At 39.9% G+C, this 24578-nt stretch overlaps 1 protein-coding gene across 4 annotated transcripts in view; it reads right to left on the minus strand.

Moving 5' to 3' along the window:
• PARD3B (par-3 family cell polarity regulator beta) overlaps positions 1-24578 on the minus strand; it is a 1041870-nt gene that overhangs the window by 137509 nt on the left and 879783 nt on the right. For all 4 annotated transcript variants that reach the window (XR_011074130.1, XM_068544614.1, XM_068544613.1 and 1 more), the window contains one exon: positions 4725-4857. Coding sequence is in view for 3 of the 4 variants with exons in the window: in XM_068544614.1 (XP_068400715.1) it covers positions 4725-4857 (133 nt within the window). In the remaining variant the exon portion in view is untranslated. The remainder of the gene's footprint in view (positions 1-4724; positions 4858-24578) is intronic.

A 24578-nucleotide genomic window follows, 5' to 3' on the forward strand; every position in this document is an offset into this window, starting at 1 on the left:
CCCTCTGCCCCCCACAGTCTCTGCCCACGAAGGGGCTTCCTAGTGTGTGGAAACCTTTCCTCCTTCACAGCTCCTTCCCAGAGGTGCAGGTCCCGTCCCTATTCTTTGTCTCTGTTTTTTCTTTTTTCTTTTGCCCTACGCAGGTACGTGGGGAGTTTCTTGCCTTTTGGGAAGTCTGAGGTCTTCTGCCAGTGTTCAGCAGGTGTTCTGGAGGAGTTGTTCCACATGTAGATGTATTTCCAATGTATTTGTGGGGAGGAAAGTGATCTCCACGTCTTACTCCTGCACCATCTTGAAAGTCCCCCCCGCCTCCATCCCTAGTTTTTAACAAATGCCTTCAAGGAGCAAGAGAAGGAAAATATGAACAAGTCTTAGTTCTTGTATTGGACCACTGTACAGCAGGAGCTCATTTCTCTTATCCATCATGTGTAGAAAATAACCTTCTGATGGTTTTGTACTTGTGTGGCTATTACACATTCCATCTCAAATCCTTTCCTAAGATGGCTAGCACGAGCTCAGCATCTTGATCTCCCTTTCTTCTGACTACAGAATTCACCAGCTGTGTCTGTCATTGTCCAGACAGCTGCCAAGTATATTCCATCCATTTGGTTTCTAAATCATCTTCATAATAGAAGAAACAAATCTTTCAGAATGTTTTTATTTATTCACCCAACCATCTCTTTGTTCTAACCATGACCTACCTGAACCAATCCCTTTTGCCATAAAGACATAGTGTTATGTCTTTTATGACAGTGGAAACCAGCTTACCTCCTTCCCACCCATGTGTCTACAAACCCCTTTTACAGATAAACATTCTTCTAATTTAGCCAAAGAATTAAAAAGAGGAAGGAGGTATAATATATGACATTTATCTCTTGAAAAGAAACAGTAATAAAGGTACTAATATTTGTAGAAAGCTCTAGAGCCATCTCATTTCTGAAATTATTACTTACAGGATATTCATGCTGCTGTTAAATAAGCAGATAATCTTTATCTGCTAATAATAATAATAATAAAGCCCAACAAGGACAAACCACAGCCTGCTGCCAGAGGACTGTGGCAGTCTTAACAAATTTTACAGAACATAAAATGCCAGCAGATAACAGGTATTATGTTTTCTTTTGGCAAATATGAACACTTCACAGCTAGCCTATCTTGCTCACTTAATTGGGCCTATAAAAACTCACCAGGCATCTCACTTGCAGCCATTGAAATTCCCTCCACTTGTTCTTTACAGCTTTTCAGAGCCTAGATGGGAAAACAGCTACCAAACAGACTTGCTGAAAAGATTTTTAAGGTCTCATGTCTATATTTACAAACCTTGCAATCTGTGTGTATTCATTTATTTCAACACAAATGAAGTGAATAAATCAGGAGCTCCTTTGGGAAAAGAAAAACCACCATATTTGGGAGAAAAAGAACAAAATATGTGACTGAGGCAACTCCCAAATGTTCTCTATCGCTTTCCCAGCACCCCTCATGCACACCCTGCTTCCAACAGAATTAACTGCATTCTCTGCACTCATTTAGAAGATAATACTACTCTACACTACAGCATTTCTCACATATATTAATGTCTTTTTTTTTTGGTTTTGGCTTAGATGTCTGTATTCCTGGCTAGACTGTGAGTTCCTCCAACATAGAGGTGATATATTATTGTTACTAGTACTGGGCTTATGCTAAGACTGAGCAAATATGCGTTAAAATTGAATAGGAGACACAGAAAAAAGAAAAGGAAAAGAGAGAGAGGTATGAGAGCAAGGGAGAACACAAGAGAGCAGTAAGATAAATCTTTGGCTCTGGGCCACTGGGCAGGTGCAACATTGGTAGAAAACTACCCACAAGATGGCCTGGGAAGATGCAGAAAGTCTGAGGGGGGGTCAAAGAAAAAAAGAGTGATAAAAATATATTCCAAAAAATATTAATAAGGAGCAGCCTTTCCTAAAAGCATACTCCAAAATTTCTCTAGGATTGTCTTCCAAGTTTCTAATATACAGCCTGCAAATTTCGTTATACATTTCTTGTGCAGAAAATGACAACTGTATCATGACACCTGGCTAAAAGTGATTGTAAACTGCACCCTAATTTCAGAGACGTGAAAAATAAAATAAAAAAACAATAAAACCACCAGAAAACTATGAACAGAACCTAATAATCTTTTCAGTGTTTCATAGATCCTAGTACTCTTTCCGTGATTGTTTTAATCATTTTGGCTTTGAAGACTTTTGTGAGCATACTTTCATTCTTTTTGGCCTTTTAAAGAAGTAGTTATTAGGTAACTTATTCCCCTAGTTTCCTTCTCGATAAATCAGAAGTTCCCCAGTGTAGTGTGACTCGAGGGGATATTTGTCAGGCCTCTCAGTCTGAGGTACTGGGAGCTTGGGGGATTCTGAGTCCATGAAAGTATTTTTTGATGATGCTGGTCCACGTACTGATCTTGTTAGATAAGTAGAACTACTTCAGTGTTTACTGAAGCAATTGGAATCAATGCCCTACTTTTAGACTTGTGAGTCAGAAAGCTTGATGACCACCTGGAGAAGCACCTGGGAGCCCTCTCTTGGGTCCCATCCCTCCCCTTCATGGACTGTCTATCAGTTTTCAACAGGCACCCTTGGTGATCCTGAAGACCAGCCAATCTAGGAACCACAGTCTCATAAGAGCTGCCTTGTTGTGTCTGGCTGACTGGCAGGAATGAAACGGTAACTTTCTAAACTTGCTTTCCTAGATCTCTCCAAAAGTAGCAAGACAACGGGGTGATTTCTCAGGTCTGTGCTGGACAAAAGATACTAGTGTTTTTCCTTGGTTTGTGGAGAGGACGGGAAAGGATGCTGAGATTCTAATCCCTGGTTTGGAGTATCACAGCCAATCACAATGAACAGTCATCTTTTATGACAGTGCATTTCCCAAGCATCCCTTTGGGAAGCTGGAGTCCCCAGCTGTCTGGGAAATGTAAAATCAGTCACTTTTGGCAAAGCTCGACACACCCGAGCATGGGAAACACAAATGAAAATAGAGAGACTCTTTTACTCACTAGATTGTTTGTCTGGTTACACATTTGCTCAGCACAGAAACAGAATCATCAAGATAGGGAGGACCCAAGTGTGTAGTTATCTAGCTCAGGTTTGATGAAGGTAAGAGGAAACTTTAAGTCTCATGAGTGTAAGCATTTTCATCCTTTCAGCTTGATGTAAGGAGATCATATAAACTAAGGTCCAAACAACAAGGACTACTTTATCTAAAATTACTTATCTTATTTTGCTCATAGGAATTCATACTGGTTTTGAGAAGGAAGACTTTTCAACACACTGGACATGGTGGAAACAACTTCCCTTTATTTTATTGTCCATTTGATTGAGGGAACAGAGCCTCATGTATAGAGTCTTTCATCAAAGTCAATAAGTCAATCTGATTAAGCTTGAAATGAATTGTTGTAGATTGTTATTCTGTGAACATCTTTCTCTTCTGTTACTGAGAGTCTAAGTAAGTGACCAGTTGCCCCATCACTGTAAATGCCATTCTGCTTAATCCTAACATCTGTAATAAAACCAGTAAATAGCTGTTTGTTCGGATCTGTAGTCACAGGATGCTTATCTGTGGAAGAGGCTGAAGCCATTTGGTTGGAGATCGCTAACCCTTACTGTGTACTTCTGATTAGTGTTTTTAAACTCTGCCATATAAGGAAGAATCTATGGGGCTAAGAAATTTCAGTCGCTCTGCACAACAGTGGTGGATGCTGAAACTGAGTTTGGAACCCCTGTGTAAAAGTACTAGGTTTTATGCATGAGAAACCACAGTAACCAAGTGAAGACTAGAGGGAATCAGCTCAGTGGCTGGACTCTACTCTTCCTACTCTGACCTCGTGAACACAAATATGAGTGTGAAAGTCAAGAAAGGAAACTTTCCTTTAATACATCTGTCCTTCAAAAGAGCTGGTGTGGCCACCAGGGATAAGACAGTTCCTTATGGGGTTCTCAAAACAGCACTAAAAACTGTAGGAGAAGGCAGTAATCATCAAAGAGGATGAGGGAGAGCCTTGCCTTCTTGAAAAAGGCAAGAGAATGAATCATGCTATTTTGAAAAAACCCAGAAAATATCTCTTTAGAGGTCACAATATTCCTTTCTCTTCCCAAATGTTGAAGGATTTGGCAAAGAGAACCCTCTAATAAAAAACTGCCCTTATCTCAAAATAAAATGATCTTAGTGTACTGGTAAGATCAGCAAAATGTAAATTGTTCAGATGCAATATACAAAGAGTTGATATCTTTGAATTGATATCTTTTGGACCCTTCTGAAATTTATTTCTAATAATCATTTTCCAAAGGAGGGATGGCTTATGTTGCATGGTCTGTTAATGCTTGACCAGATGTCTGAGACTCAAGAGATGGAGGGCAAGGATTAAGGCTCAGTAGATGATGGCCAAGATTCCTTGTGTTCTTTAAAATAGCTAACATCTGCTCCATCCCAACAAGCTGGCATACAAGTCCAACACGGAGTAAATATGAGAGCAATTAAAATGAACTACTGTGCATTAGGGTGGTTTGATTTATAGAAACAACTTCTGTGGGAGAAAATGGCTGTGGTTTAGTTAGGTAATGTTCACATCTATGAAACTGAAGTAACCTAAATATAGCTTGGTATGTACAGCACATTCTTGACCATGTTCTTCTGCTCTTAACTACATCAGTAAAGATGAATTCAATGATTGCAGTCAGGTGTGGACTTACCCAGTGAAGGTCATAGTCAGGTCTTGCTCTTCCTTCATTGTCCTCATATAAAGCGAAAGCTTCCCTCCGAGCCTGATAATACTCCTTCCGCAACTTCTGGATGCGGTCAGTGCTTCCGCTCATGGGACGGCCACTGCAGGACATAATCAGACAGTCACACAATGTACATCATCCTGGAAACTCATTTTTTGATTTTTTTTTTTTTTTAATTAAAGCAGCTGACATCCAAATTTGGAAGATTCAGTAATATCATACAGACATGCTAGGAGAACTGTGAAATCCCTGGTAATAGAAATAAGTAAAAACCAGTCTTTATATGCATATGTTTAGCTCCAAGGGTCAAAACATCTAACTTGGGATTAATAAATGCCTTTTGAGTGAGAACTTAAGATAAGGTCCTGATCTTTAGAGCGATTAAAAGAGCCATCACCTTTTTCTTATAATCATATGTACAGAGTTTGGTTAAATTTTAATGTAGTATCTCATTTTCTCAAATGAGTGTTGCCAACTTGAGACCAGTTGTTTGACCTGAAGGTTGGAGGTGATGCAGAGTTGGCAGGTGCCACTGTTCATTTCAATGACATTTGTGAATTTTTGGAGTGGGGCTGGAGTACATGTCATTATATGGGTGTAGGCAGGACATAGAGAAAGAGAAGAAGGTGGAAGGCATGTGAAGAAGTAAAAAGAAAAATAAAGAGCTGGTCAGAGAACATACCATCTTGGTTACTTGTCCAAGCTTTTCCTCTCCCTACTTAGCTACTTCTTCCTCTCAGGAATTACAGCTTCTCCAGTGACTTATCCATTCAACCCCACACTGGTCAGCCAGTGGCTCCCTTTTAACTTGGATCTGTCACCATCGTTTCAACAGAACCAACATCACGTGATACAATCAGGGCTAGGAAGCAAGGGGAGGATGGTAGGCAGGCCTCTACAGCTGATCAACTTCTTTGGTTCATCTGAGGCATAACTGAGTGCCCTATTGTGTCAGACCTTACGTTAAGACCTGGGGATCTTAAAACAAACAAACAAACAGAACTCGTTCACAAAAAGCACACAGTTTGGGAGGTGGGGGGCTGAAAGGGATACAGAGGACCACAATCCATGGTGACCGGTGCTGTAGGTGTGCACAGGGGCTGTGGGGACTCACGCTGCTTAAGCTTTAACAGGGTGAGAGCAGGGCCATGGAAGGAGACCACAGAAGGCTCTACAGAGGAGGTGACACTTTAGCTGAGTCCTGAAGGATGCATAGGTGCTCAATAGCTGGACAAGTGAGGTGAGGAAATTCCACGTGGAGGGGAGGGCAACACAAAGGACAGAAATGAGAAAGCACCCTGCTTTGGGGGGAATGCAAGGAAGTCAGTTGGGCAAGCAGTGGTCCTTGGCTTCTTTTGTCCTGCCTCGTACCCATATTGGGTGATGTATGTTCCCTTCCTTCTCTCATTTAGGAAGCAAATTATAACAAAAAGGGAGTGCTGGTACTTTAGGGATATTCTGAATTTACTCTAATAAATGATGAAATATATCACTTGCAAATGTTGGTACTTTAAATTTGTAACAATTAATCATAATGATACTCATACTTCATGAGTATGTGAGAATCACTGCTCGAGTATATACAGGGAATGTGGGAGGAAACAGGGAAGAGAGACAGGTGAGACTGAGAAAAGTAGGTAGGGGTCCCATGGTGAAGACCTCTATGTGCCAAAACCATCCCCAAGTATTACAGTTGAGCTTTAAGTTTAAATGAGATATCTGATAGAATGAGATATCTGAAAGCAGTAGAAAGAAGTCATCTACTATTTTGTTAAAACATTTAACAATTATACTTAAACTATAAAAGAAAAGGGTGAGTAAACATTTTTTGGAAGGAAAACATTCTTCCCAAACTAGATTGTAAGTTAATTGAAAGCAGAACCACGTGTCTCAACATCCTCTGTACAAAGTTAGCACAGAGTTTTTGGCTTCCTACCTGCACTACGGACACCAAGCAGCTTATGCCTTTGTTTAAGAAAAGACAAGTTCTTAGGGATCACATACCTTGATTTTTCTTCAATATGTATTTTTAAAACTTGCAAAATAGTTCTAACTCTGTTTCCTGACTATACTTTTTTTTTTGAACAAAAGTTTTCCTCGAGAACTTGGAAAAGATCGCAGTAAGAAAAAAGTGGAACGTCTGATATGCTTTTCTGAACAACGGAAGGCAGGAAAGACAGCACCGCTCAATTCTGAACAGCTTCCCTCACTCTTGAGTACTCTGAGCTAACTATGGGCCTGCATCCACTGTGCAGGCTTCTGCCCATTACATGCATGCATGAGCCACACTTAAACTCACCAGATGAGTTCAATCAACGTGGTGCAAACACAGCATACATAATCTATTAGTTTACCCAAAGAAACCGAAGCACTGAATTCAAGCAGAATGAAGTCATCAGTAATAAAGGAAAAAGAAAGAAACTGATAAGGGACTGTTTTAAAAATCCCCACAATTTTCCTACATTTGTGGGAAAAAATAATCATACTCAGACCGTAAACTATTCTTCCATATGCCGATAAATAAATAAATTTAAAAATACGGGTTTGATCAGATTTCAGTTCTCAGATAGAAGGAATGGGGCAAGAATACAAAATCAGCTGTTTACGATTCAGAAAATCCCCTATGGCTGACAGTAACATGACTATTTACCCAGAGAAGAAATCTGACCTCAGAGAAAAACAGGAAAAAAGCCTAGAAATTCATGGACCATCTAAGTGCAAAACATTCTCCCTTGTGTGAATATTTTAAAGAAGTTATGGGGCACCGTGCAAACCTTTCATGATAAGCCAGGACTACATCGCAACATTCTCTCTTTTTTTTTTCTCTCTCTCTAACCCTCACTCTACTTCTAGTAACTGTATCAGATTTTTTCCCAGGTAGTTGGTTTATATAATACAATTAGGAATAGAAAATTCTGATTTCATCTCTCAGCTCTTCTGTGCAGATAACACACACAGGTTTACCATCAAATCAATAAAAATTTAAAAAAAATAAAACAAAAAACAACACAGCTATTGTAACCAAAGCGGTTAACTGATTCCATTTTGTGTTGAAGAGGTAGAAATTTGAAGAGGAACATAAAAATGCCTTTGTCATAAGAGCAGCAATAATCATAATAGTCATAATTTATGGAACATTTATACAGCCAATATATTGATACAGACTTTTAATTACTCCACTTTCTGCTCAGAGCAGACATCACTAATCACTTACGGCATTCCTTCCCCATAATCCTAGACATGGCCTTAGGATCCTTCTTAACCCAGAACTTCAGAAAGCTACTACCGATCTATAGGAGCTGGAACTTGAGTTACATAATTGCTGTGTAATAGGTGTTGTAAATACTTCAGAATCACAGAAGAATACTTAAAGGTAGCTTTTATTGTTTTGCTCCACAGACATGAGGAAGCTGAGGGTCATGGCTAATAGATGTACAAGGTCTAACTTCAAAGAAGGCTCTTTCCACCACTGCTTACTACCTTTCAACCTGCATCTCCTCCTTCATCTCATTTATTTCTTAAAGACTAGGTCCTCTAACAACATACTGGACCAGAATGGAAGTTAAGGCCAGCCTTGAGGAGTTACTTTCTGACGACTCCTGTTTTTCCTTCCTCTATTTACATGTTAACGGTTCCATTTTCCTGGCTTTATGGAACTTAGTAGTAGAGATTCTAAGAATTTTGCCTGATGGCTTCAGCAGTAACATCAGCTTATGATGTAACTCACATACTCTTGCAATCATATAAAATCTGGTAAAGTATCAATAATCTCATCTCCAAGTTGCTAGTTAGAAAATTAGGCTTACTGTATTATTTGTTCACTGAATAAGGTAAAGGTTAGCCATTCTTACCAAAAAAGTTCCTATTATAGCTGTATCCATATGTAGGTGATCAAAGCCACTCCTGCACTTTCAATGTGCTGAAATCTTATTTTAAGTTAATTCAAGCAGTATAACAAAACAGATTTATACTGCAGTGATTTCTTGTCAATTATACTGCCTACGCCTTTAAAGGCAGATGTATAGTTAAATAGGCTTTTAACACTTTAAAGTTGGACAGAGTTTAAAGTTGCAATGAAATTCAGAAACCATGTCATTTTCTTCATCGTCACCTATAGTAATATACCCCCAAATGCAATACACATCACAGTAAGGCATTATCTGCTCCTTTGGAAACTAACCTTATTCTTCCTAGTTCATAATTACCTCAATTGAAATACATTTTAAAATGAGTGTTCATTTGTGCATGCCATAGTCTCCTCCCATTACTACAACAGGCTGGAGAAAAGAAACTAACGTTTATTAAGCTCCTATGATGCCTTAAGTATAATATTTATGCTTTACATACTTCATCTCATTTAATCCCCAAATTTTTGAGGGTGACATTGTTATTAACATTTCACAAATGAGTATGCTGAGGCTCAGATAAGTAGCCCAATTGGTGAGTGGTGGACCAGGAGATGTGTGACTCCAAAGCCAGTGTTATTTTGACCATACCTTGCTGCCTTGTGAGAAATGCATTAAAATGCAGTGGTATTTTGTAGCAGCAGTGCACAGGCATTTCAAGACAGAGGGAATTTAGCAGAGCACATTTATAGCCATACCTTTTGATATTCTTTTATTTGCACAGATCTTTGTAATAAAAATAGAAACTGAAGCAGCTAAAGTAACAGAAAGACATGCAATGAAGTCTGTATTCATTAAAGAATGATGCTGGAGCGACTGCAGACAGAGATTTCTGGGTAATTAATATTACATCTCTAATAGGCTTATGTGGGAAACTGGCATAAAACTGAATGGGCTGCAAAAGAGACTCAACATATGACAAAGATCCCACATGAAAGAGAAAGAAACTCTGGATTAGGACCAGGACCGAGAGGCAGCCAGGGTTGCTGCTGGTAAAGTTCACCACTGGCTGAACTAGAGGGAGGTAGTCACTGCCAGCAAACCATTGTCCGACTTGTGAATTCATCTGCCATGACTTTGCATGTATGCCTAAGTGGGCATGCATGTAAATAATGCACCCTAACTATGATTAAATTGTACACAGTTAATTCCAAAGAGCTGTGTCATTTTCAGATAGGCTCAAGTCATGTAGCTCTTCGTTGTCAAGGAGAGGTGTTTGCCACTGGTGAGTAGATACCAGCCTGGGGTCCAGATCTGACGATGCAGTTAAGAACAGTCTTTATAGAATGGAACCTTAGCAGGAATATTTCTACCTGGGTGAGATAATCCTTACAAACTCACTGAACAAAACGGTTGAAATTAGGTGTATGCATGTCAACAATAATCAGTACAATAGGGACTGTTTTGAGTTTGGGGTTTGATAGATTATTCAATTTTTTTATGACGTTACTGTACAAATGTTATGTTGATGCTTACCATAGAATATTTTAATTATGTAAACATGGTGTTCGTCTTTCTATATTTACCAAAGGGTGGAATTTTAAAAGTTTTTCTCAAAAAGGTTTCCTCCTTTTGAAAGATACGGAGTGAAGAAAAAACTCTTGCACCTTGTAAGAATGCCAATATGCTATTCTTTTCCTGTTTGTTTCCCCCTGATGGGAAGTGTTGTTTGTCTTATCTTTCTGCATTTAAGGACCTAAGAAATCATCCTAGCTTTAAACTACAAAGTTAGCAGTACCACCGTCCTGCCTTAGAAAACAGGGCATATTTTTTTCAAAGTGGGAACAAAGCTCTCTAAGTACCTGAGATTCTGTGGCATTCACACTCTTGATAACATGAATATAATCAAATCTAACTGTCTATATATGCAATCTTCTTACTAATTATACTTCAAACTACAAATTAAGTTCTGGAAAAGAATATTCAGCTGAAGACAGTCATGGACACAGCTATTACTTATTTTCTGTTGGTGATAAAGATTTCTGTCAAATAAGAAAATTTAGAGATTCTTGTAAGTGTACCCAGGATCACTAATTCAAAAGCATTTTGAAGATTTACAGCAACTATAGTCCAACAGCACTTACACTTTCACTCTTCAGGTTTAAATTCCATAATGCAAATACATTTATATAGTGTGCCCACATATGCTAAATGAGATTTAGTAATAAACAATGGCTTTTAATGGGGCTTAACTCTATAAAATTCTTCAAATGATATTTTCATACTGGAAAGCTCTGAAAATTATCCAGTGTAAATATTCAGCGAAAATTATGATTATGTAAATTCTTTATCTTCTCCCTGCTCCTAATTTTGTAAAAAGAATATCTATTTTTTCAAAGGTAGATTGACAAATAAGATTTCTCGTGGTTTAGTCCAGTGAAATTTTGGAACACAGAACTGACTACCCATGAACAACATTTGGGAATTTTTCTAATTTCTTTCCCAATTCATCACCACTATGATGGTGACTCCCTTTTTCAATTATTTTTGATTAAAAGTTTCCCCAAATAACAAGAATATGCCTTTCTTCATATGGACATTTAATTTCTATTAGATTTCAGTTATTTTGTTGATTAAAACACTCTAAATTAAGAACCCTTTGCTTACTATGATTGCCTATTAATTCCTATATTAAGAGTATGAATTTAGAAAAAGGGTGAATAATATAACAACAGACAAATTTTTCACATTTAGAATCTCCCTTTATTTCTAGAACTACTTTTGTCAATTATCTCTGACATTATACTTCTCATTAGTAGGTGAAGAAACAATGCTTAGACATCTTAAGAGACAATTTAATGTCACATGAAAAACTGGTGGCAGAATCTGAGGGAAAAAACTATGTTCTATGCTAATACATTACTTTGAAAAGTTACGTATTTGTATAAATTTTGAAGAGTACAACAAAATTACTCCAATGTCAAGATCCTGTGGGAAAGCTAAAAAACTGGTCCAGAGAGGGTGATATGCAAGTTAGAGTCATAAAGAAGAACGAACCCTACAAAGCTCAGCCTATAATCCTGAACATGGTCCTTCCCTCAACCATCCTGACGTTGCCAGTGGCATTTTGACCCAGATGCAACAATCTGACAACGTGACTTGGCTTACCTGGGCTCCTGACTTTGCCATGGCAACCTGAGTCTGACCATTTGCCTTTCTCCACATCTTTCCTGCTTTAAGCATCTGTTCCCTTTGAGATCCTTATCTTGTTATTTCCATCCCTAGCTCAGTCAACTGACCCTCTGACTCTTATAGCTTGAAGATTTGTCCTGGAAATCTTAACCCTGGACTGGACTTTGACCCCAATGAATCAAGCCTTAGTGGAAAAAAGGGCCGCCTTCCCCTGACACTTTTGATTGCCTAATGGCAAGCATTTCCACTCATACCATGAACCACGGCCACCATTTACCATTGAAAGTAATCTCATTGATGTATGAAGGGCAGCTTTCTCCCATGTGATTGATTGCTGTGATGGAGAATCTCACCAGATCAATGTCATCTCCTCTTCTGATAAAAGGCTCTCCTCTACCTTTGCTCTTTATCACTTGAGACAATTCGAGGCTGCTCTCTAATCAGAACACTCTGCTTCTCTATCTCCATTTCTACAGAAGGGGGAAATTTCTTAGAAGTGACACTGACAGTGTTATTCACAATTCAACAACACACGAGTTATTATTCACGCCTTCAACTCACCATTATAAGCCTGTAACAGATAATTGCATTATTCTGATACCGTGCAGTGACCTCCTGGCTGTGTTCAAACTTCAGAAGCTGGTTTTGCCATCAGTCATAAAATACCTATTTGAATAGTATTCTAATATATTTCCTCCAACACAGTTTTTGAGCCTTTAGTAATTTACACAAATACTGGGCACATTCAAATTATGTATAGGCATATGATACATATTGCCTTGAGACAGTTCGCCAATTTTATTAACAATACAAAGCATGTGGGGTCACCGAAGGAATTTATCAAGTGTTTCATATGGTAATTTTTGTTTCTTAAGGAAGATTTTAAAATATAGTTGAAAAGTTCACACTGGATGGCAGCAAAATCGCCCTTCATTTCTACTCTACATCTTTGTTAACAAGCATACGTAGATGCAAAGAAAAACAGATTTGGACCAATTTGAAACTGGGCATTCACTTTGTCTTCTGTTACAGATGATGAACCATTATGATTCATGTAGTCACAGCTGTTCTTACATGGCTGAAGTACAGCGACACTGCATCACAACTGCATTTAAGTGATGCTTCAGTATTTCAGCTTAGACAAAAATGGGGGCTTGGGGGAAAACAGCAATTTAAGTAGTGACAGTGTTCCCACTGGCTATTCCATGTAATAAGCGTAGGCCCCTGGACATGAGCTGAGTTGGCTTCCCTCAGTTGGTGTCAGCTCCTAAGGGCCTCTCATAATACAGGCTTTACACTGTACTGAACATGATCCCAGTGTTTCAAGCTATGCATTACTTGTACAACATGGCCACTGAAATGCAAGCCAACTACTTTAGCTGGTGCTCAACCAAGGGAATAGCCAGCTGATGCTGTGCTAAAAGAACGAGTGTTGGGTGGCTTTAGTGAGAGATGATAGGTAGGTCCAGTACGGCATTCTCCTAAAGTGTTTTTCAAGGTTAATTCTGATGGTACACAACTTTTGCTTTACGTAATGGCTTTAGAAACTTAACCTTAAGACGTGATTTCACTTGGAACATTATAAGTTTTCTCAAAGAGTTTTACGGTCTAAAATAAAATGAGCAAAATAGGGATAAAAAGGTAAATGGAAGAAACCTATAAAACGTGTATTATTTTAATAAAATCACGCACAAATTAATGATATCTCACACACACACCTTCTCACCAACAACTGCAGGACTTGTGAGATAAAATTATCTTCTAGGCTTAAATCAAACACAGCTTGAATTTTGGAATACATATCTGACATTTAGATGTGGATTAAACTTTCAGGGTCAGTTCTGGGAAAAATAAGCCTTTGTGGGCTGCAGGCCATAAAACCTTGGGAATTTCCTAGGCTTCCATGAAATTCCCTCTTCCTCAGAGGAAACACAGAAGCTCTGTCTCCTCCCAAGGGATCATGGAAGGCCATCAAAGACTGCTGATTCCCAACAGCTGGACACCTAGACCTTTCCTTCTACACAATAAGGAAATAAGGCCTAACTAACTACACAATGTGAGGGGAAAATAAGGAGATTCTAAATGACTTAGCGCATGGATGGAGTTTTTCTAATTTAGAGGATTATATCGGTCAGGATAAGCTATGGTATTCTGTGCTAATCAAACAGCAGTAGATTAAAACAGTAAAATTTTCCTCCCATAACAAGACTTTTTTTCCCCTTCCAAAGGAGGAGGTTGGGAAAATAATAAAAGTGAGAAAGAGAAAAAATATTCAAAAAAAGAACATGTTTTTCAATTGAAAGAAGCTAAAGATTTTGATTAGGAGCTCAATACTAAACGTTAGGAGTCAAAGCCTTCTAAATACATATGATACATAAACTAGTTCTTACCTTTGTACCCATTAAAGGGCTATACAATAAACCGTCCAAACACCCAGAAGGGATACATGGGCCAGACTTTAATTATCACATATATGGTGTTAAATCATATTATCTCATAAACATAGAATTCTATATGCCGTGTTCTGATGTGATTAGCATAATTCAGTCCAAGACTTTATTAAGAACATGTTTTGATTCTACCTTAATTCCTTTTGTTCCTCCTACACCTATATGCACAAATGCTGAGCTCTTCTGCAATTTTAAATAGGGTTATAATAATTATCCAATCCAAACAGATTCTCAACTCCAAAAAGCCACATAAAAATTTAACATATACTAGGTCCCAAAGGGTGTCAAATCCAAGAATATCCACAGCCCTCATCTCCCTGGATGTAAAGTGAGCTCTGGTGACCCTGTAACCTCATGCTGACCTTCTGACATCAGGGATTTACAGGATAGAGACAGCTTATATTATAATCTCCTATGGATTGTTTCAGTTGTTTTTAAAAGGTGTTCAGATTCCTACAGATCTTTTCTAAGAGAATGGTGACTTTCTTTTTAGAATAGACTAGGTAGTAATAAGCTGATATTAAACTGAGATCATCAACTGCTTTTATAAAAGTTTTCCAGTAACCTTCTGTTTTCAGATGTGTACATTTATTTAAGCTTTTATTTATTTTTAAATATTGCCATGTCCCTGGCCCTGGTGATGTAAAGGTGATTAAGACCCAGAACCCAGCCCTCAGGGATTTCAGTCTTATAGAGGGAGATGGAAATATAAATAAACAATTACAGGGCAATGTGGCAATTATTATGCAGAAGTGCCATGAAGTATAATGAAGTCCTGCAGTAGCTCAGAGGAGAGGGTGATTAGTTCTGCTTGGGGAGGCTGGGAAAGCCCTCAAGGAGAAAAGGAGAGCAAGGAGGGGGTGCTGGGCATGTCAGTGGAAGGAACATCACATGCCAAGTGGTGGCAACATAAAAGGGCACACGGTTAGGCATGGCAGAAGTGTGGGAAGTGGATGGAGGAATCCTGGGAAATAAAGCCAGTAGGACTTGAACAGCTCCATGTGCCAATCTTCCCAAAAGGGAAGATGAAGTAGAATCCTGGACCAATTTCACACAGGGTAGCAGCATCTTCAGTCATTCTTTATATCAGGATGGAAGACCTTTACTTTCTGTTTCCACATAACATAACCCATGAAATGAACCAGTTGACCCCATGGGCCTTTCTTGCACTATATTCACTGATTTCTTGGATATGCGTACAGTTCAAGCTAAATGACTGACCAAACTACTGGCAAAAGTCACCTTCTCTTTCTGTTTCCCCACCTGTTGAATGCTGTACCTTGAGGGCCACTTTAGTTCAAGGCAACGGGACATTGAGACTTTCCATTTGAAAACTGAACGTTTTCTATAACTAGAGCTCTTGGTTAACCAGTAACATTACCTGGTGGTGAAGCATGACGCATCGTTAATATAGTGATAAACTTCCCATTAGAAACAGGGCACTGGCTGCCACATCAGAGGGTGAAAAGTTAAAAAAACAAAACAAAGAAATGAAACCAACCCATTATGGGTTGACAATGACTTTTATTTTCACTGGCAGTTTAACGGAAAGTAGTCACAGAATCTCAGTTAATAAATAGCCATTGCTCCATTCAGGTGAGGTAACAGTGGTGCCTGAATATCTGCCCTGGAGCAATTTGTAGCTGTCTTCTTGATCTGAAAAGTGAATGAGTCGCGGGCCATCAGAGAAGAGGGAAAATTAGGCAGTAGGCTGCTGCTGACAATTGAACCCTATAAATAACCCACAGTGAAAATGAATAAAAAACATGCCATCTTCCAGCTTTCAGTAGCCTCTCAACAGTGTGACAGTTGCTGGTTTTATCAATAAACATGATGTCAGTTACGCCTTTTATTCTTCATGGCGAAGTCATGTGTGGGGAAGAAGTATTTTTGGGCTTTTTGGCACTTCATATACCAAGGTTTTTCCTCTTTATTTATATCATACCGAGGCAAAGCAGCTGTCTGATCTGTAATCTACATGTTACATTAACACTCTTCTTTTTTACTTCTTCCCTAGTTCCAAAAGCTTTATTAGCAACAGCATTTAAGTCGTCTCTCAATTATCCACAGAGATAGGAGGTTTGGAAGAGCATGAAAAATAAGACACTAGGGATGATTTTGAAAACTCTTATTTAAGCCAACAACTTTAGTTTCTTTCCCAACAAGTGTTTTCCCAGAGCTGCAAACCATCCCCCAATTAATTGACTTGATTCACATTCTTTCCCTTGCCCGGCCCCTTGTTTGGGTAAGGTACTAATGAGCAGAAAAAAGGCCAAAAGGCAGGCAGGACTGAGAAAAACAGAGGCACTACAAAGACTCAAATGGAGAACACAGAAATTGGATGGTAGAGAGTTAATGACCCAGGAAACATTCCCCTAAAGGATTTACCAGGTACCTAGAGAGATGTAATCTTTCAGATTAAAAAGTAACAGGTATGAGTTTTCTAAGTGGACAAACTGAGAGCAAAACGTTATGTGGAGCACAGTTATAGAATTAATGAGTACTCACATATCCAGCTCAAAGAAGCCTGTGGGTTACTGTGTTTCCTGAATTCTGCTGTTTGTGGTGAACTTTATTACTCTCCATTCCACTAAGAACTATTTTTTTCTCCCTATTTGCAGATAGATTAAGTATAGTCATTCAGATGTCATTAGTTCATCATTTGTTAAAGAAACTCGTTCTTAGGAAAAATGAAGAACACGGTGAGCGGCACTGCATTATTTTGTGATCCCACATTAAGATGAAAGACAGAAGTATCACATTGTTTTCGAGATATTCCTATCCTACAACAAAATCATCTTTTATCCAAGTGTAAACAAGCCCACTAGCTAGAAGCTTCCCCCCAACCCTAAATTCTACATAAAATATAAGCCACAAGGCTTAAATTGAATCACTACATTATTTCTTTATGTATTACTTACCTTGACATTTCTTAAACTGAATGCTTACTATATATCTAAGAGAGCTTCTAAATTTATAACCTACCAAAAGAGGGAAATTATTTCCTCTTCTTCAAAGAAGCTTTTTCATACTGTATCCAACATATCTGGGGAATTGGAGGGAGAAAAAGGAGAGTGGGGAGAGAGGAGGAGCCAAAGAAAAGAGCTAATGGTCAAAATGCATCCTTATAATAAAATGAGCTTCTTAATGGATGTTCACCACAGGAATAACATTAATCCAGTATTAGGACGTTCACTGGAAAAAATATGAATGTAATTTATCTTTTTAACTGTCAGCTGCATTTCTAAAGCTCTGAAGTCTGTAGCTTCCAGGGGCCTTTTGTCTTTCTGCCATGGCAGGAATATCTTGGACAGCTGTAAGAGCTTTCTAAGCTATCTTTCTCAAAATCCATTAGCTAACTCAAGGAACCTAATTAGAGCTGCCATTTTGATGGAGCATACTGAATGCTCAGTACAAACTAGTAACACCATCAATGTTTATTAGAAATCACAAAACCCAAAGTGCTCCATTCCCTATGAATATTAATGGGAATACAGCAAACAAAATATTTATTAAAACATACGCTTAATACCATCAAGGTTTACAGACAGAGATTGAAAGGGAGAGGGACAGGCACACACTTGAATTTGACGGCATGTGCCCAGGAATACACAATAAACCAAGATTTATATTGAAGCAGCATGTAATCATTATTTTATGCCCCTCCCACTTGTCTCCCTTGGTTTTGCACCCTGGAATTCAGCAGCTCACAGCTGGGAAGACAGATGTAAGTCTAGAGAAGTCTGGAGAAGGGGGTGGAGGGAGTCTTTTTTTTTTTTTTTTTAACAGCTGCTGAGTGCCACAAATTCTTGTCAATGGGGAAATAAGTCTTGGTTCTCTATAAAATCAGCAGCACGATGACGTCAGTACTTTCTACCCTCCTCTAAATGAGGGTGTCACCAAATTAATCCAACTAGCTATTATCCCACATACCCACCTGGGAAGCATTTCTGCCAGGGCATGGCCCTGAATCAAGTGGTGTCTAAGGCTTGATGTACTCCTGCTGTTGTGCAGATCGGGCTCCCACTGCCCTTGTTGGGTACAGGGATAGACACACACACCCCTGCCGAGGCCCGAAGACTCTGTTCCTCATTCTCTTCTCTTGGGAGCAATTAAAGGACCTTTGTGAATTGTTACTCTCCAGCAGCCCTTGCTCTGCCCTCAAGCTGTTGCCTCCTGTCTCTCTTTCCCCCTTTTCACCAGGCTTTAAAAAAGAATCGCCTCTGTTGTCTCCTTTTGTCATCTGCTATCCTCTCTTTTGCGCTGATGACAATCTGGCTTGCACCTTCACCGCTGTTAGAACTGTTCTCTGGAGGCTCAGGCAAACCCTAGCCTCTGCAGGACTAGACACCGGACAGCAACCTCCCTCCTTCTTTGTTTCCTTTCTACTTCCTCAATCTCATAGTCCGTTTCCTTCAATGCCCCTCCCACTGTTCTCTAGGAATCTCTAACTGATTCTTGTCCATATTTTCAATCTGGGGATACTGTTCACTCCTAGGGCTTTATCACACTCCTTCTCGTGGTCACCCATTTACTCACCCATCCATTCAACAATCACTGAAGTGCCTCAGATGGGGCACGTCCTCAACACAACTTGCCTAGATGAAGACACACATCTCTACCTGGGACACCTCGAGGGAGCGCCAAGGACCATGCTCAGCCCTTGCTCCTCATTTGCACCTGAAATGTACCAACACCTTATACTCAACACGTTCAGAAACAATTTCCTCACCTCTCTCCTGAAATCTACTTTCCCTCCTATCTTCCTGGCTTTTTCATCGCTTTCCCATGTTCATCTAGGCTTAAAACAATGATCAGCATTCAGAGCACAGGCTCTGGATCCAGGCTGCCTGGGTTTGGATTCTGGTTCTGCCACTTCCCTTCTCCCTGCCTTGGGGAAGTAACTATCTATCTGTGAAATGGGGGTGATGATAGTAAGAACTCAGAGGATTGTTCTGAGGATTAAATGAGCAACTACTACATTGAAAGTAGTTAGAATAGTGCCTGGCACGTAATAAGAATTCAATTAAAAAAGCTGCTACTGTGGTTGTCGGTGTTATTTTATATTATTGTTGACTTCTTTTCTCCCACATATTCTACATCCAATTGGTTGTAATCAATTGCCTCTAGCACTGTGCCTCCCATGCATTCCTTCTTCCACAAGCCTAGTGTACACACCCATTGCTCAGACCATGATAACAGCTTGGTGGCTAGTCTCTCCACCCCAACTCCATTCTAATCTGTTGCTGGCAGATTAGCCTTTCTAAGGTATGGCTCTGCTCATGTAACTCTCCTGCTCTAAAAGCCTCTTGGCTCTCTTCCCATCGCTACACCTCCGACCCAGCCTTCTTCTCCTCCAGCCTCACTTGCAGTCTAGTCTCCAGTGAAACTTTAATTGTTCCCTAAACCGATCCTCAGTTCTCACCCCCTCCTCCATGCCTTTGTCCGCACTACCTCTTCTACCTGTCATTCTTTCCCTTTCTTTTTAAACAATATAATTAAGATGATATCCTTCCAGACCTACTAAAGAATGGACTTGAGGGTATGGGGAGGGGGAGAGTTGAGATGTGACAGGGTGAGAGAGTGTCATGGACATATATACACTACCAAATGTAAAACAGATAGCTAGTGGGAAGCAGCCACATAGCACAGGGAGATCAGCTCGGTGCTTTGTGACCACCTTGGGGGGGGGGGTGGGATGGGGAGGGTGGGAGGGAGGGAGATGCGGGAGGGAGGAGATATGGGGATATATGTATATGTATAGCTGATTCACTTTGTTATAAAGCAGAAACTAACACACCATTGTGAAGCAATTATACTTCAATAAAGATGTTTAAAAAAAAAAAAAAAGATGATATCCTTCTTTACTTTAAAAACCTCCACTGCCTTGTCATTATGTGCAGACTAATTCTCACGTGGTCTCTGTTCCCCAAATTGGCCCCTGCTTCCCTCTCTGCCTCATCCTGACTGTTCTCTACTGTGCCTGACAGCTTCTCTCTTACTCTCCCCTGTTCCTTGCACAGCCTAAGCTTGTCACAGACCCAGGAATCTGTACTTGCTGTTCTTTCTACCTGAAACTGTCTGCCTCAAGGGTTTCCAGGCATGTTCTCCATTATCAGGGGGGCTTCTCTGGCTGCCTCATCTTTAGACCCTTCAAGTCCCTCCCTCCCAGTCCGCCTGCTTGTTTCCTCTGCAGCATTGCTCACTCTGGGAACACATCTTCACTGTTACTTGTTCCCTTTTCTCTGTCCGCTGACCTCCACAAGAATACCAGATGTGCAAGAGCAGGGACCTTCCACGTCCTGTCCACAGCTGTCTTTCCAGTGTCAATGCCTGGCGCACTAACTAAAGGGATGGTTCTCTACCTCTGAAATCCTTCAAGATTCTTACATTGATTCAGCAAGTATTTACTGAGCACCTACTATTCACGGGCAATGGTTCTAGGCGCTGGGAACATAGGAGGAGTACGAGACACACAACTGTGTGGCCTTATGTTCTAGCAGGTGAGTGAGACAATACACAAACCAGTGGAAAAGGATATCAAGCAGAGGTAAGTGCCACCCGGATCCTTAAAATACCATATGGTGTTAAGAGAATGAGTGGGTAGCTACCTGAGACTGAGTAGTCAAGAAAGGCCTTTCTCTTTTAAGCTAAGGTCTGAATTATAAGAAGGAACCATGCAGAAGCATCTCTGTGAAGAACATTCTAGAAAGAGAAACCAGCTAAAGCTAAAGCCCAAAGGATGAGGGAATGAGTGTGATGAATTGAAGGAACAGAAAGGAAGAGTGGCTGGAGCTTCATACCCAAGGGATAGATGTTAAGTGACGAGGTCAAATAGACAGGCAAGACAGATTACACGTGCTTTGCGGGACCTGTTAAGATCTTTGGATTTTACTCTGAGTGAAATGAGACCATGTTAGAAGATGTTAAAGCAGGAAGAAACGTGATCTAATTTAAATATTTAGAAGACAATTCCAGCTTTTCTGTGGAGGACAGAATAGAGATTCTTGCAGGAGTGCAAGTGAGAAAAGATGGAGGTCTTTAGGGCGTTAGGATCATTCATGTTTTACAGAGTTTAAATCTTTGTCTAATCCCCAACCACGAGCAGCTAAGCAATGTGAGGAGTTTAATCATTCTCATGTCTTCTGCAGAACATGTTACACTGCCCTCACCTAGGATGTGTTCAATAAACAAAATTTTGCGGGAGTGAGTGGAAAACAAGATAGTGATTTAAGAAAATGTGCAATGAGAAGTGGGAAGAAAAAGGGAGGAAACAATGGTGCTATCTAAGGGTGAGGAAGGGTCTGTGCATGGGGGTGGGAGGTGGGGGTGGGAGAGAGGGTGGGGCCACAACCACTCAGCGACACCATTAGCTGCTGCCCGGAAGATGATTTCTTTTTTGGATTTCTCCTTCTCAGGCTCATAAGCTGAACACTGCAAGTACATCCCTAATGGTTTGGTACAAGCTACTTTGCCATTTCTAGGTATTGCCCAGATAGCTCACTATTTAAAGAAATTTCTACAGTTTCTGAAGTTTTCTTTACTGCATCATATTTTCATGGCCTCCTGTTTTCAGCCAGCAATTGCTATAATGTCTCAGTGCCATCCACTCCCATAAGAATTGTCTAGCCAAGCAGCAAGGCACTTGGCTTATTAATGCTCATGGAATATATGTGTGCTGAAATGATGTTATGGGAAACCTTTTCTGTGCTATTTCATGCTAAATATAGCATGCACGCTTCCAGGTGAAACTGTCCGGAAACTGGGAACGTCCAAGCTAGCACACTTTAGAGAAGGTAGGCTAGCACAATTTGCCGACCTTTAGCTTTGAATTAAATTTAGCTCCTCATCTTCATTAGAGTCTAACTGCCAAATAGCACTCGACTCTGATTAATAAAGTTTTCTAATAAGCATATCACTTTCTAGCACTCTGCGGCGGTAGCTGAAATCTTGAGCAGGGCTAAAGGGAGAACTGCCAAATGCAAATATTACATTCTATATCCCGTACAATCAAAAGCATTCTCTCTGTTGTCAAGTCAAGTCCAGCTCTGGGTAAAAGAGAACCGACTGCGATGTTAGAAACGGGATGCGGTCACTGCCTATGAAGTCAGCCCAGCAGAAGACTTAGAAAAGCGTGAAAACCCACTCAACCTGATGCTCCAGGTTAATTTAGAATTCAATGACCCACATTTTGAAGTGCTCGCAATTCACATTTTCAGGAGAAACGGGTTGGACCTAGTGAAGGGGCTTATGGACTAGGGTAGAGGGCTGAGTAGGTAAGTTTATGCCGGGTAACTGGGAAGCTCTTAGCACTTACCCACGGCATCCAGGCTGATGACACAAATTCCACCTTAATTTAGTCCAAGGCTTTGATCTCCATTAAAATACAGATGGTGCTGGATGTCTGTCTCTGTAAGACATCACTCACCTGTATGTGAGTTAATGCTTTGATACCAGGAGAGAAAGTTGCTGAACCTGAGGGCCTTGAAGACTTGGTGGGTGGTTGGGTGATGTGGAGCGGGGCTTCCCAAACGAAACCTCTCCTTGCTCCACATTCCTTTCCACGCCTAGTTCTGCACTGGGGTATTAGTGGTACTGAAGACCAGTCATTGATGGCCGAAAAAATGGACTGAGTGCCTGCCTCTGTGTGAAGATTCAAGAAGAAAACTAGGAAACTTCTCTCAAAGAAACCAAAGAGCCTTTCCCGTGCTTGTGATTTTCCTTTCCATCTTTTTCATGAACACTCAACTCCTTGCAAACGCATTCATAGTTCAACAATGGTAATTCAGGGTGATAAGGTGGATATTGTTTCCCACACTGCAGTGCTCTACACTGAAATCTTAGGGACCATAAAAATTGAAGTCCTTCCTTCTGCATTCCCTAGACACAAGAACAAGAACGAAAGGCTAAAATCATGTGCTTTTTAAAGTGTTTTTACTGAGCAAGAGTCCGACAACAAGGAAAGACGTCTGTTTACCTCTAGAAATCTTTTCAGCTGTTGCCATTTTGTTGCTTTTGTTAAAACCAATGCCTCCAATTTCTTCACTCGGGACACTGAGACATATTCCACAACTGTACACTTCAGGGCAACTGAGCATTAAAAGAGGATTCATGCAGTTGAGGTATGACTCAAATTTTGTGGGAGACAGCAGCTAGAATGGCAAAGAGAGTGAACCTATAAAAAAATTCAGGAGTTATGTTTCCATACACATCTTCTACTCTGTACCAAAGAGAATATTCACCGAGTTGCTGTAAAAATATACAAGCCAGACTCAGCGTCACTGTGCTTATCTGCTCATAAAATATTTTAGATAGCTAATTACACAATAACCTGAAGCATATTCCTTGTTGTATAAAGGGGGAAACACTGTAAAAGGGCAAAAGCAAACGTTTCTACAGTTCAGGATTAAGTTGTACATCAGGGCTTCACATTTAAGACTTGAAACCCTGCAATTTGACAAACAAAAGGCCAGACATACAGTAACTGAATTTTGTTTGAAGTGCATCTTCACATACAGCCAACTTGGAATCCACACACAAGTAAAAAGAAATGTGAAAACACCACTGCCATAGACAAGCAACAGATGTTTTCATTATACCACCAGAATATGCAAGGCAAAAGGTTAATATTTTTAAGGGGAAAAAATGTTAATGCTGTAACCACGAAATAACATGAAACAAATGGCATGATTAGGAGATGAACTCTTCAGCTAGTAAGTTTGAGAAATGATTCCTAAGTCTTCTAGGGAGCTACAAATGGTTCATGTGGGATCCCCAAATCAAAACTTTACTTTCAAAGTCTTGCACACGGTAACTCTAATAAGAGTATAATGCAAAACTCATCCATGCTATTAAAAAAAAAAAAATTAGGACTGCAGGCAGATGATCCAGTTCAGGAATAATGCTACGAATATAAAACATTTTCAAACCAAGCAGAGGTCCAATAGATGTAGCATCAGAACTTTCTATTCCACATTCACTGTTGTAGTTTAGCGCTTGGAAGAGTCAAAGGCTACTCAGAAATTCATGCGTTAAGGGTAGTGATTGAAAACAAATGGAGTGAGAAGCCTACTTAACATGGATTTTCACTGGTGATTCTTTTAAGAAAAAAAATAAAAAGGAACCTTCACCATTCTACCTAATTCATTCATTAGAAAAATGTTAAATTAAGTCATCTGCAGTCAAAATGAACAAACTGGAGGAGTGCCTAGGTGCAGACCTACATGCGTTCCAACCACACACAGTCTGGCCAAGGAGACAGCTAACTGTCGATTGCTCCTTCCATTGTTTGTCCATTAGGATAAATCCAGCTCGTGGACACTGAACCCTTCAAA

The sequence above is a fragment of the Eschrichtius robustus genome, chromosome 5 (genome assembly GCF_028021215.1).
Source record: "Eschrichtius robustus isolate mEscRob2 chromosome 5, mEscRob2.pri, whole genome shotgun sequence".
Classification (NCBI taxonomy): domain Eukaryota; kingdom Metazoa; phylum Chordata; class Mammalia; order Artiodactyla; family Eschrichtiidae; genus Eschrichtius; species Eschrichtius robustus.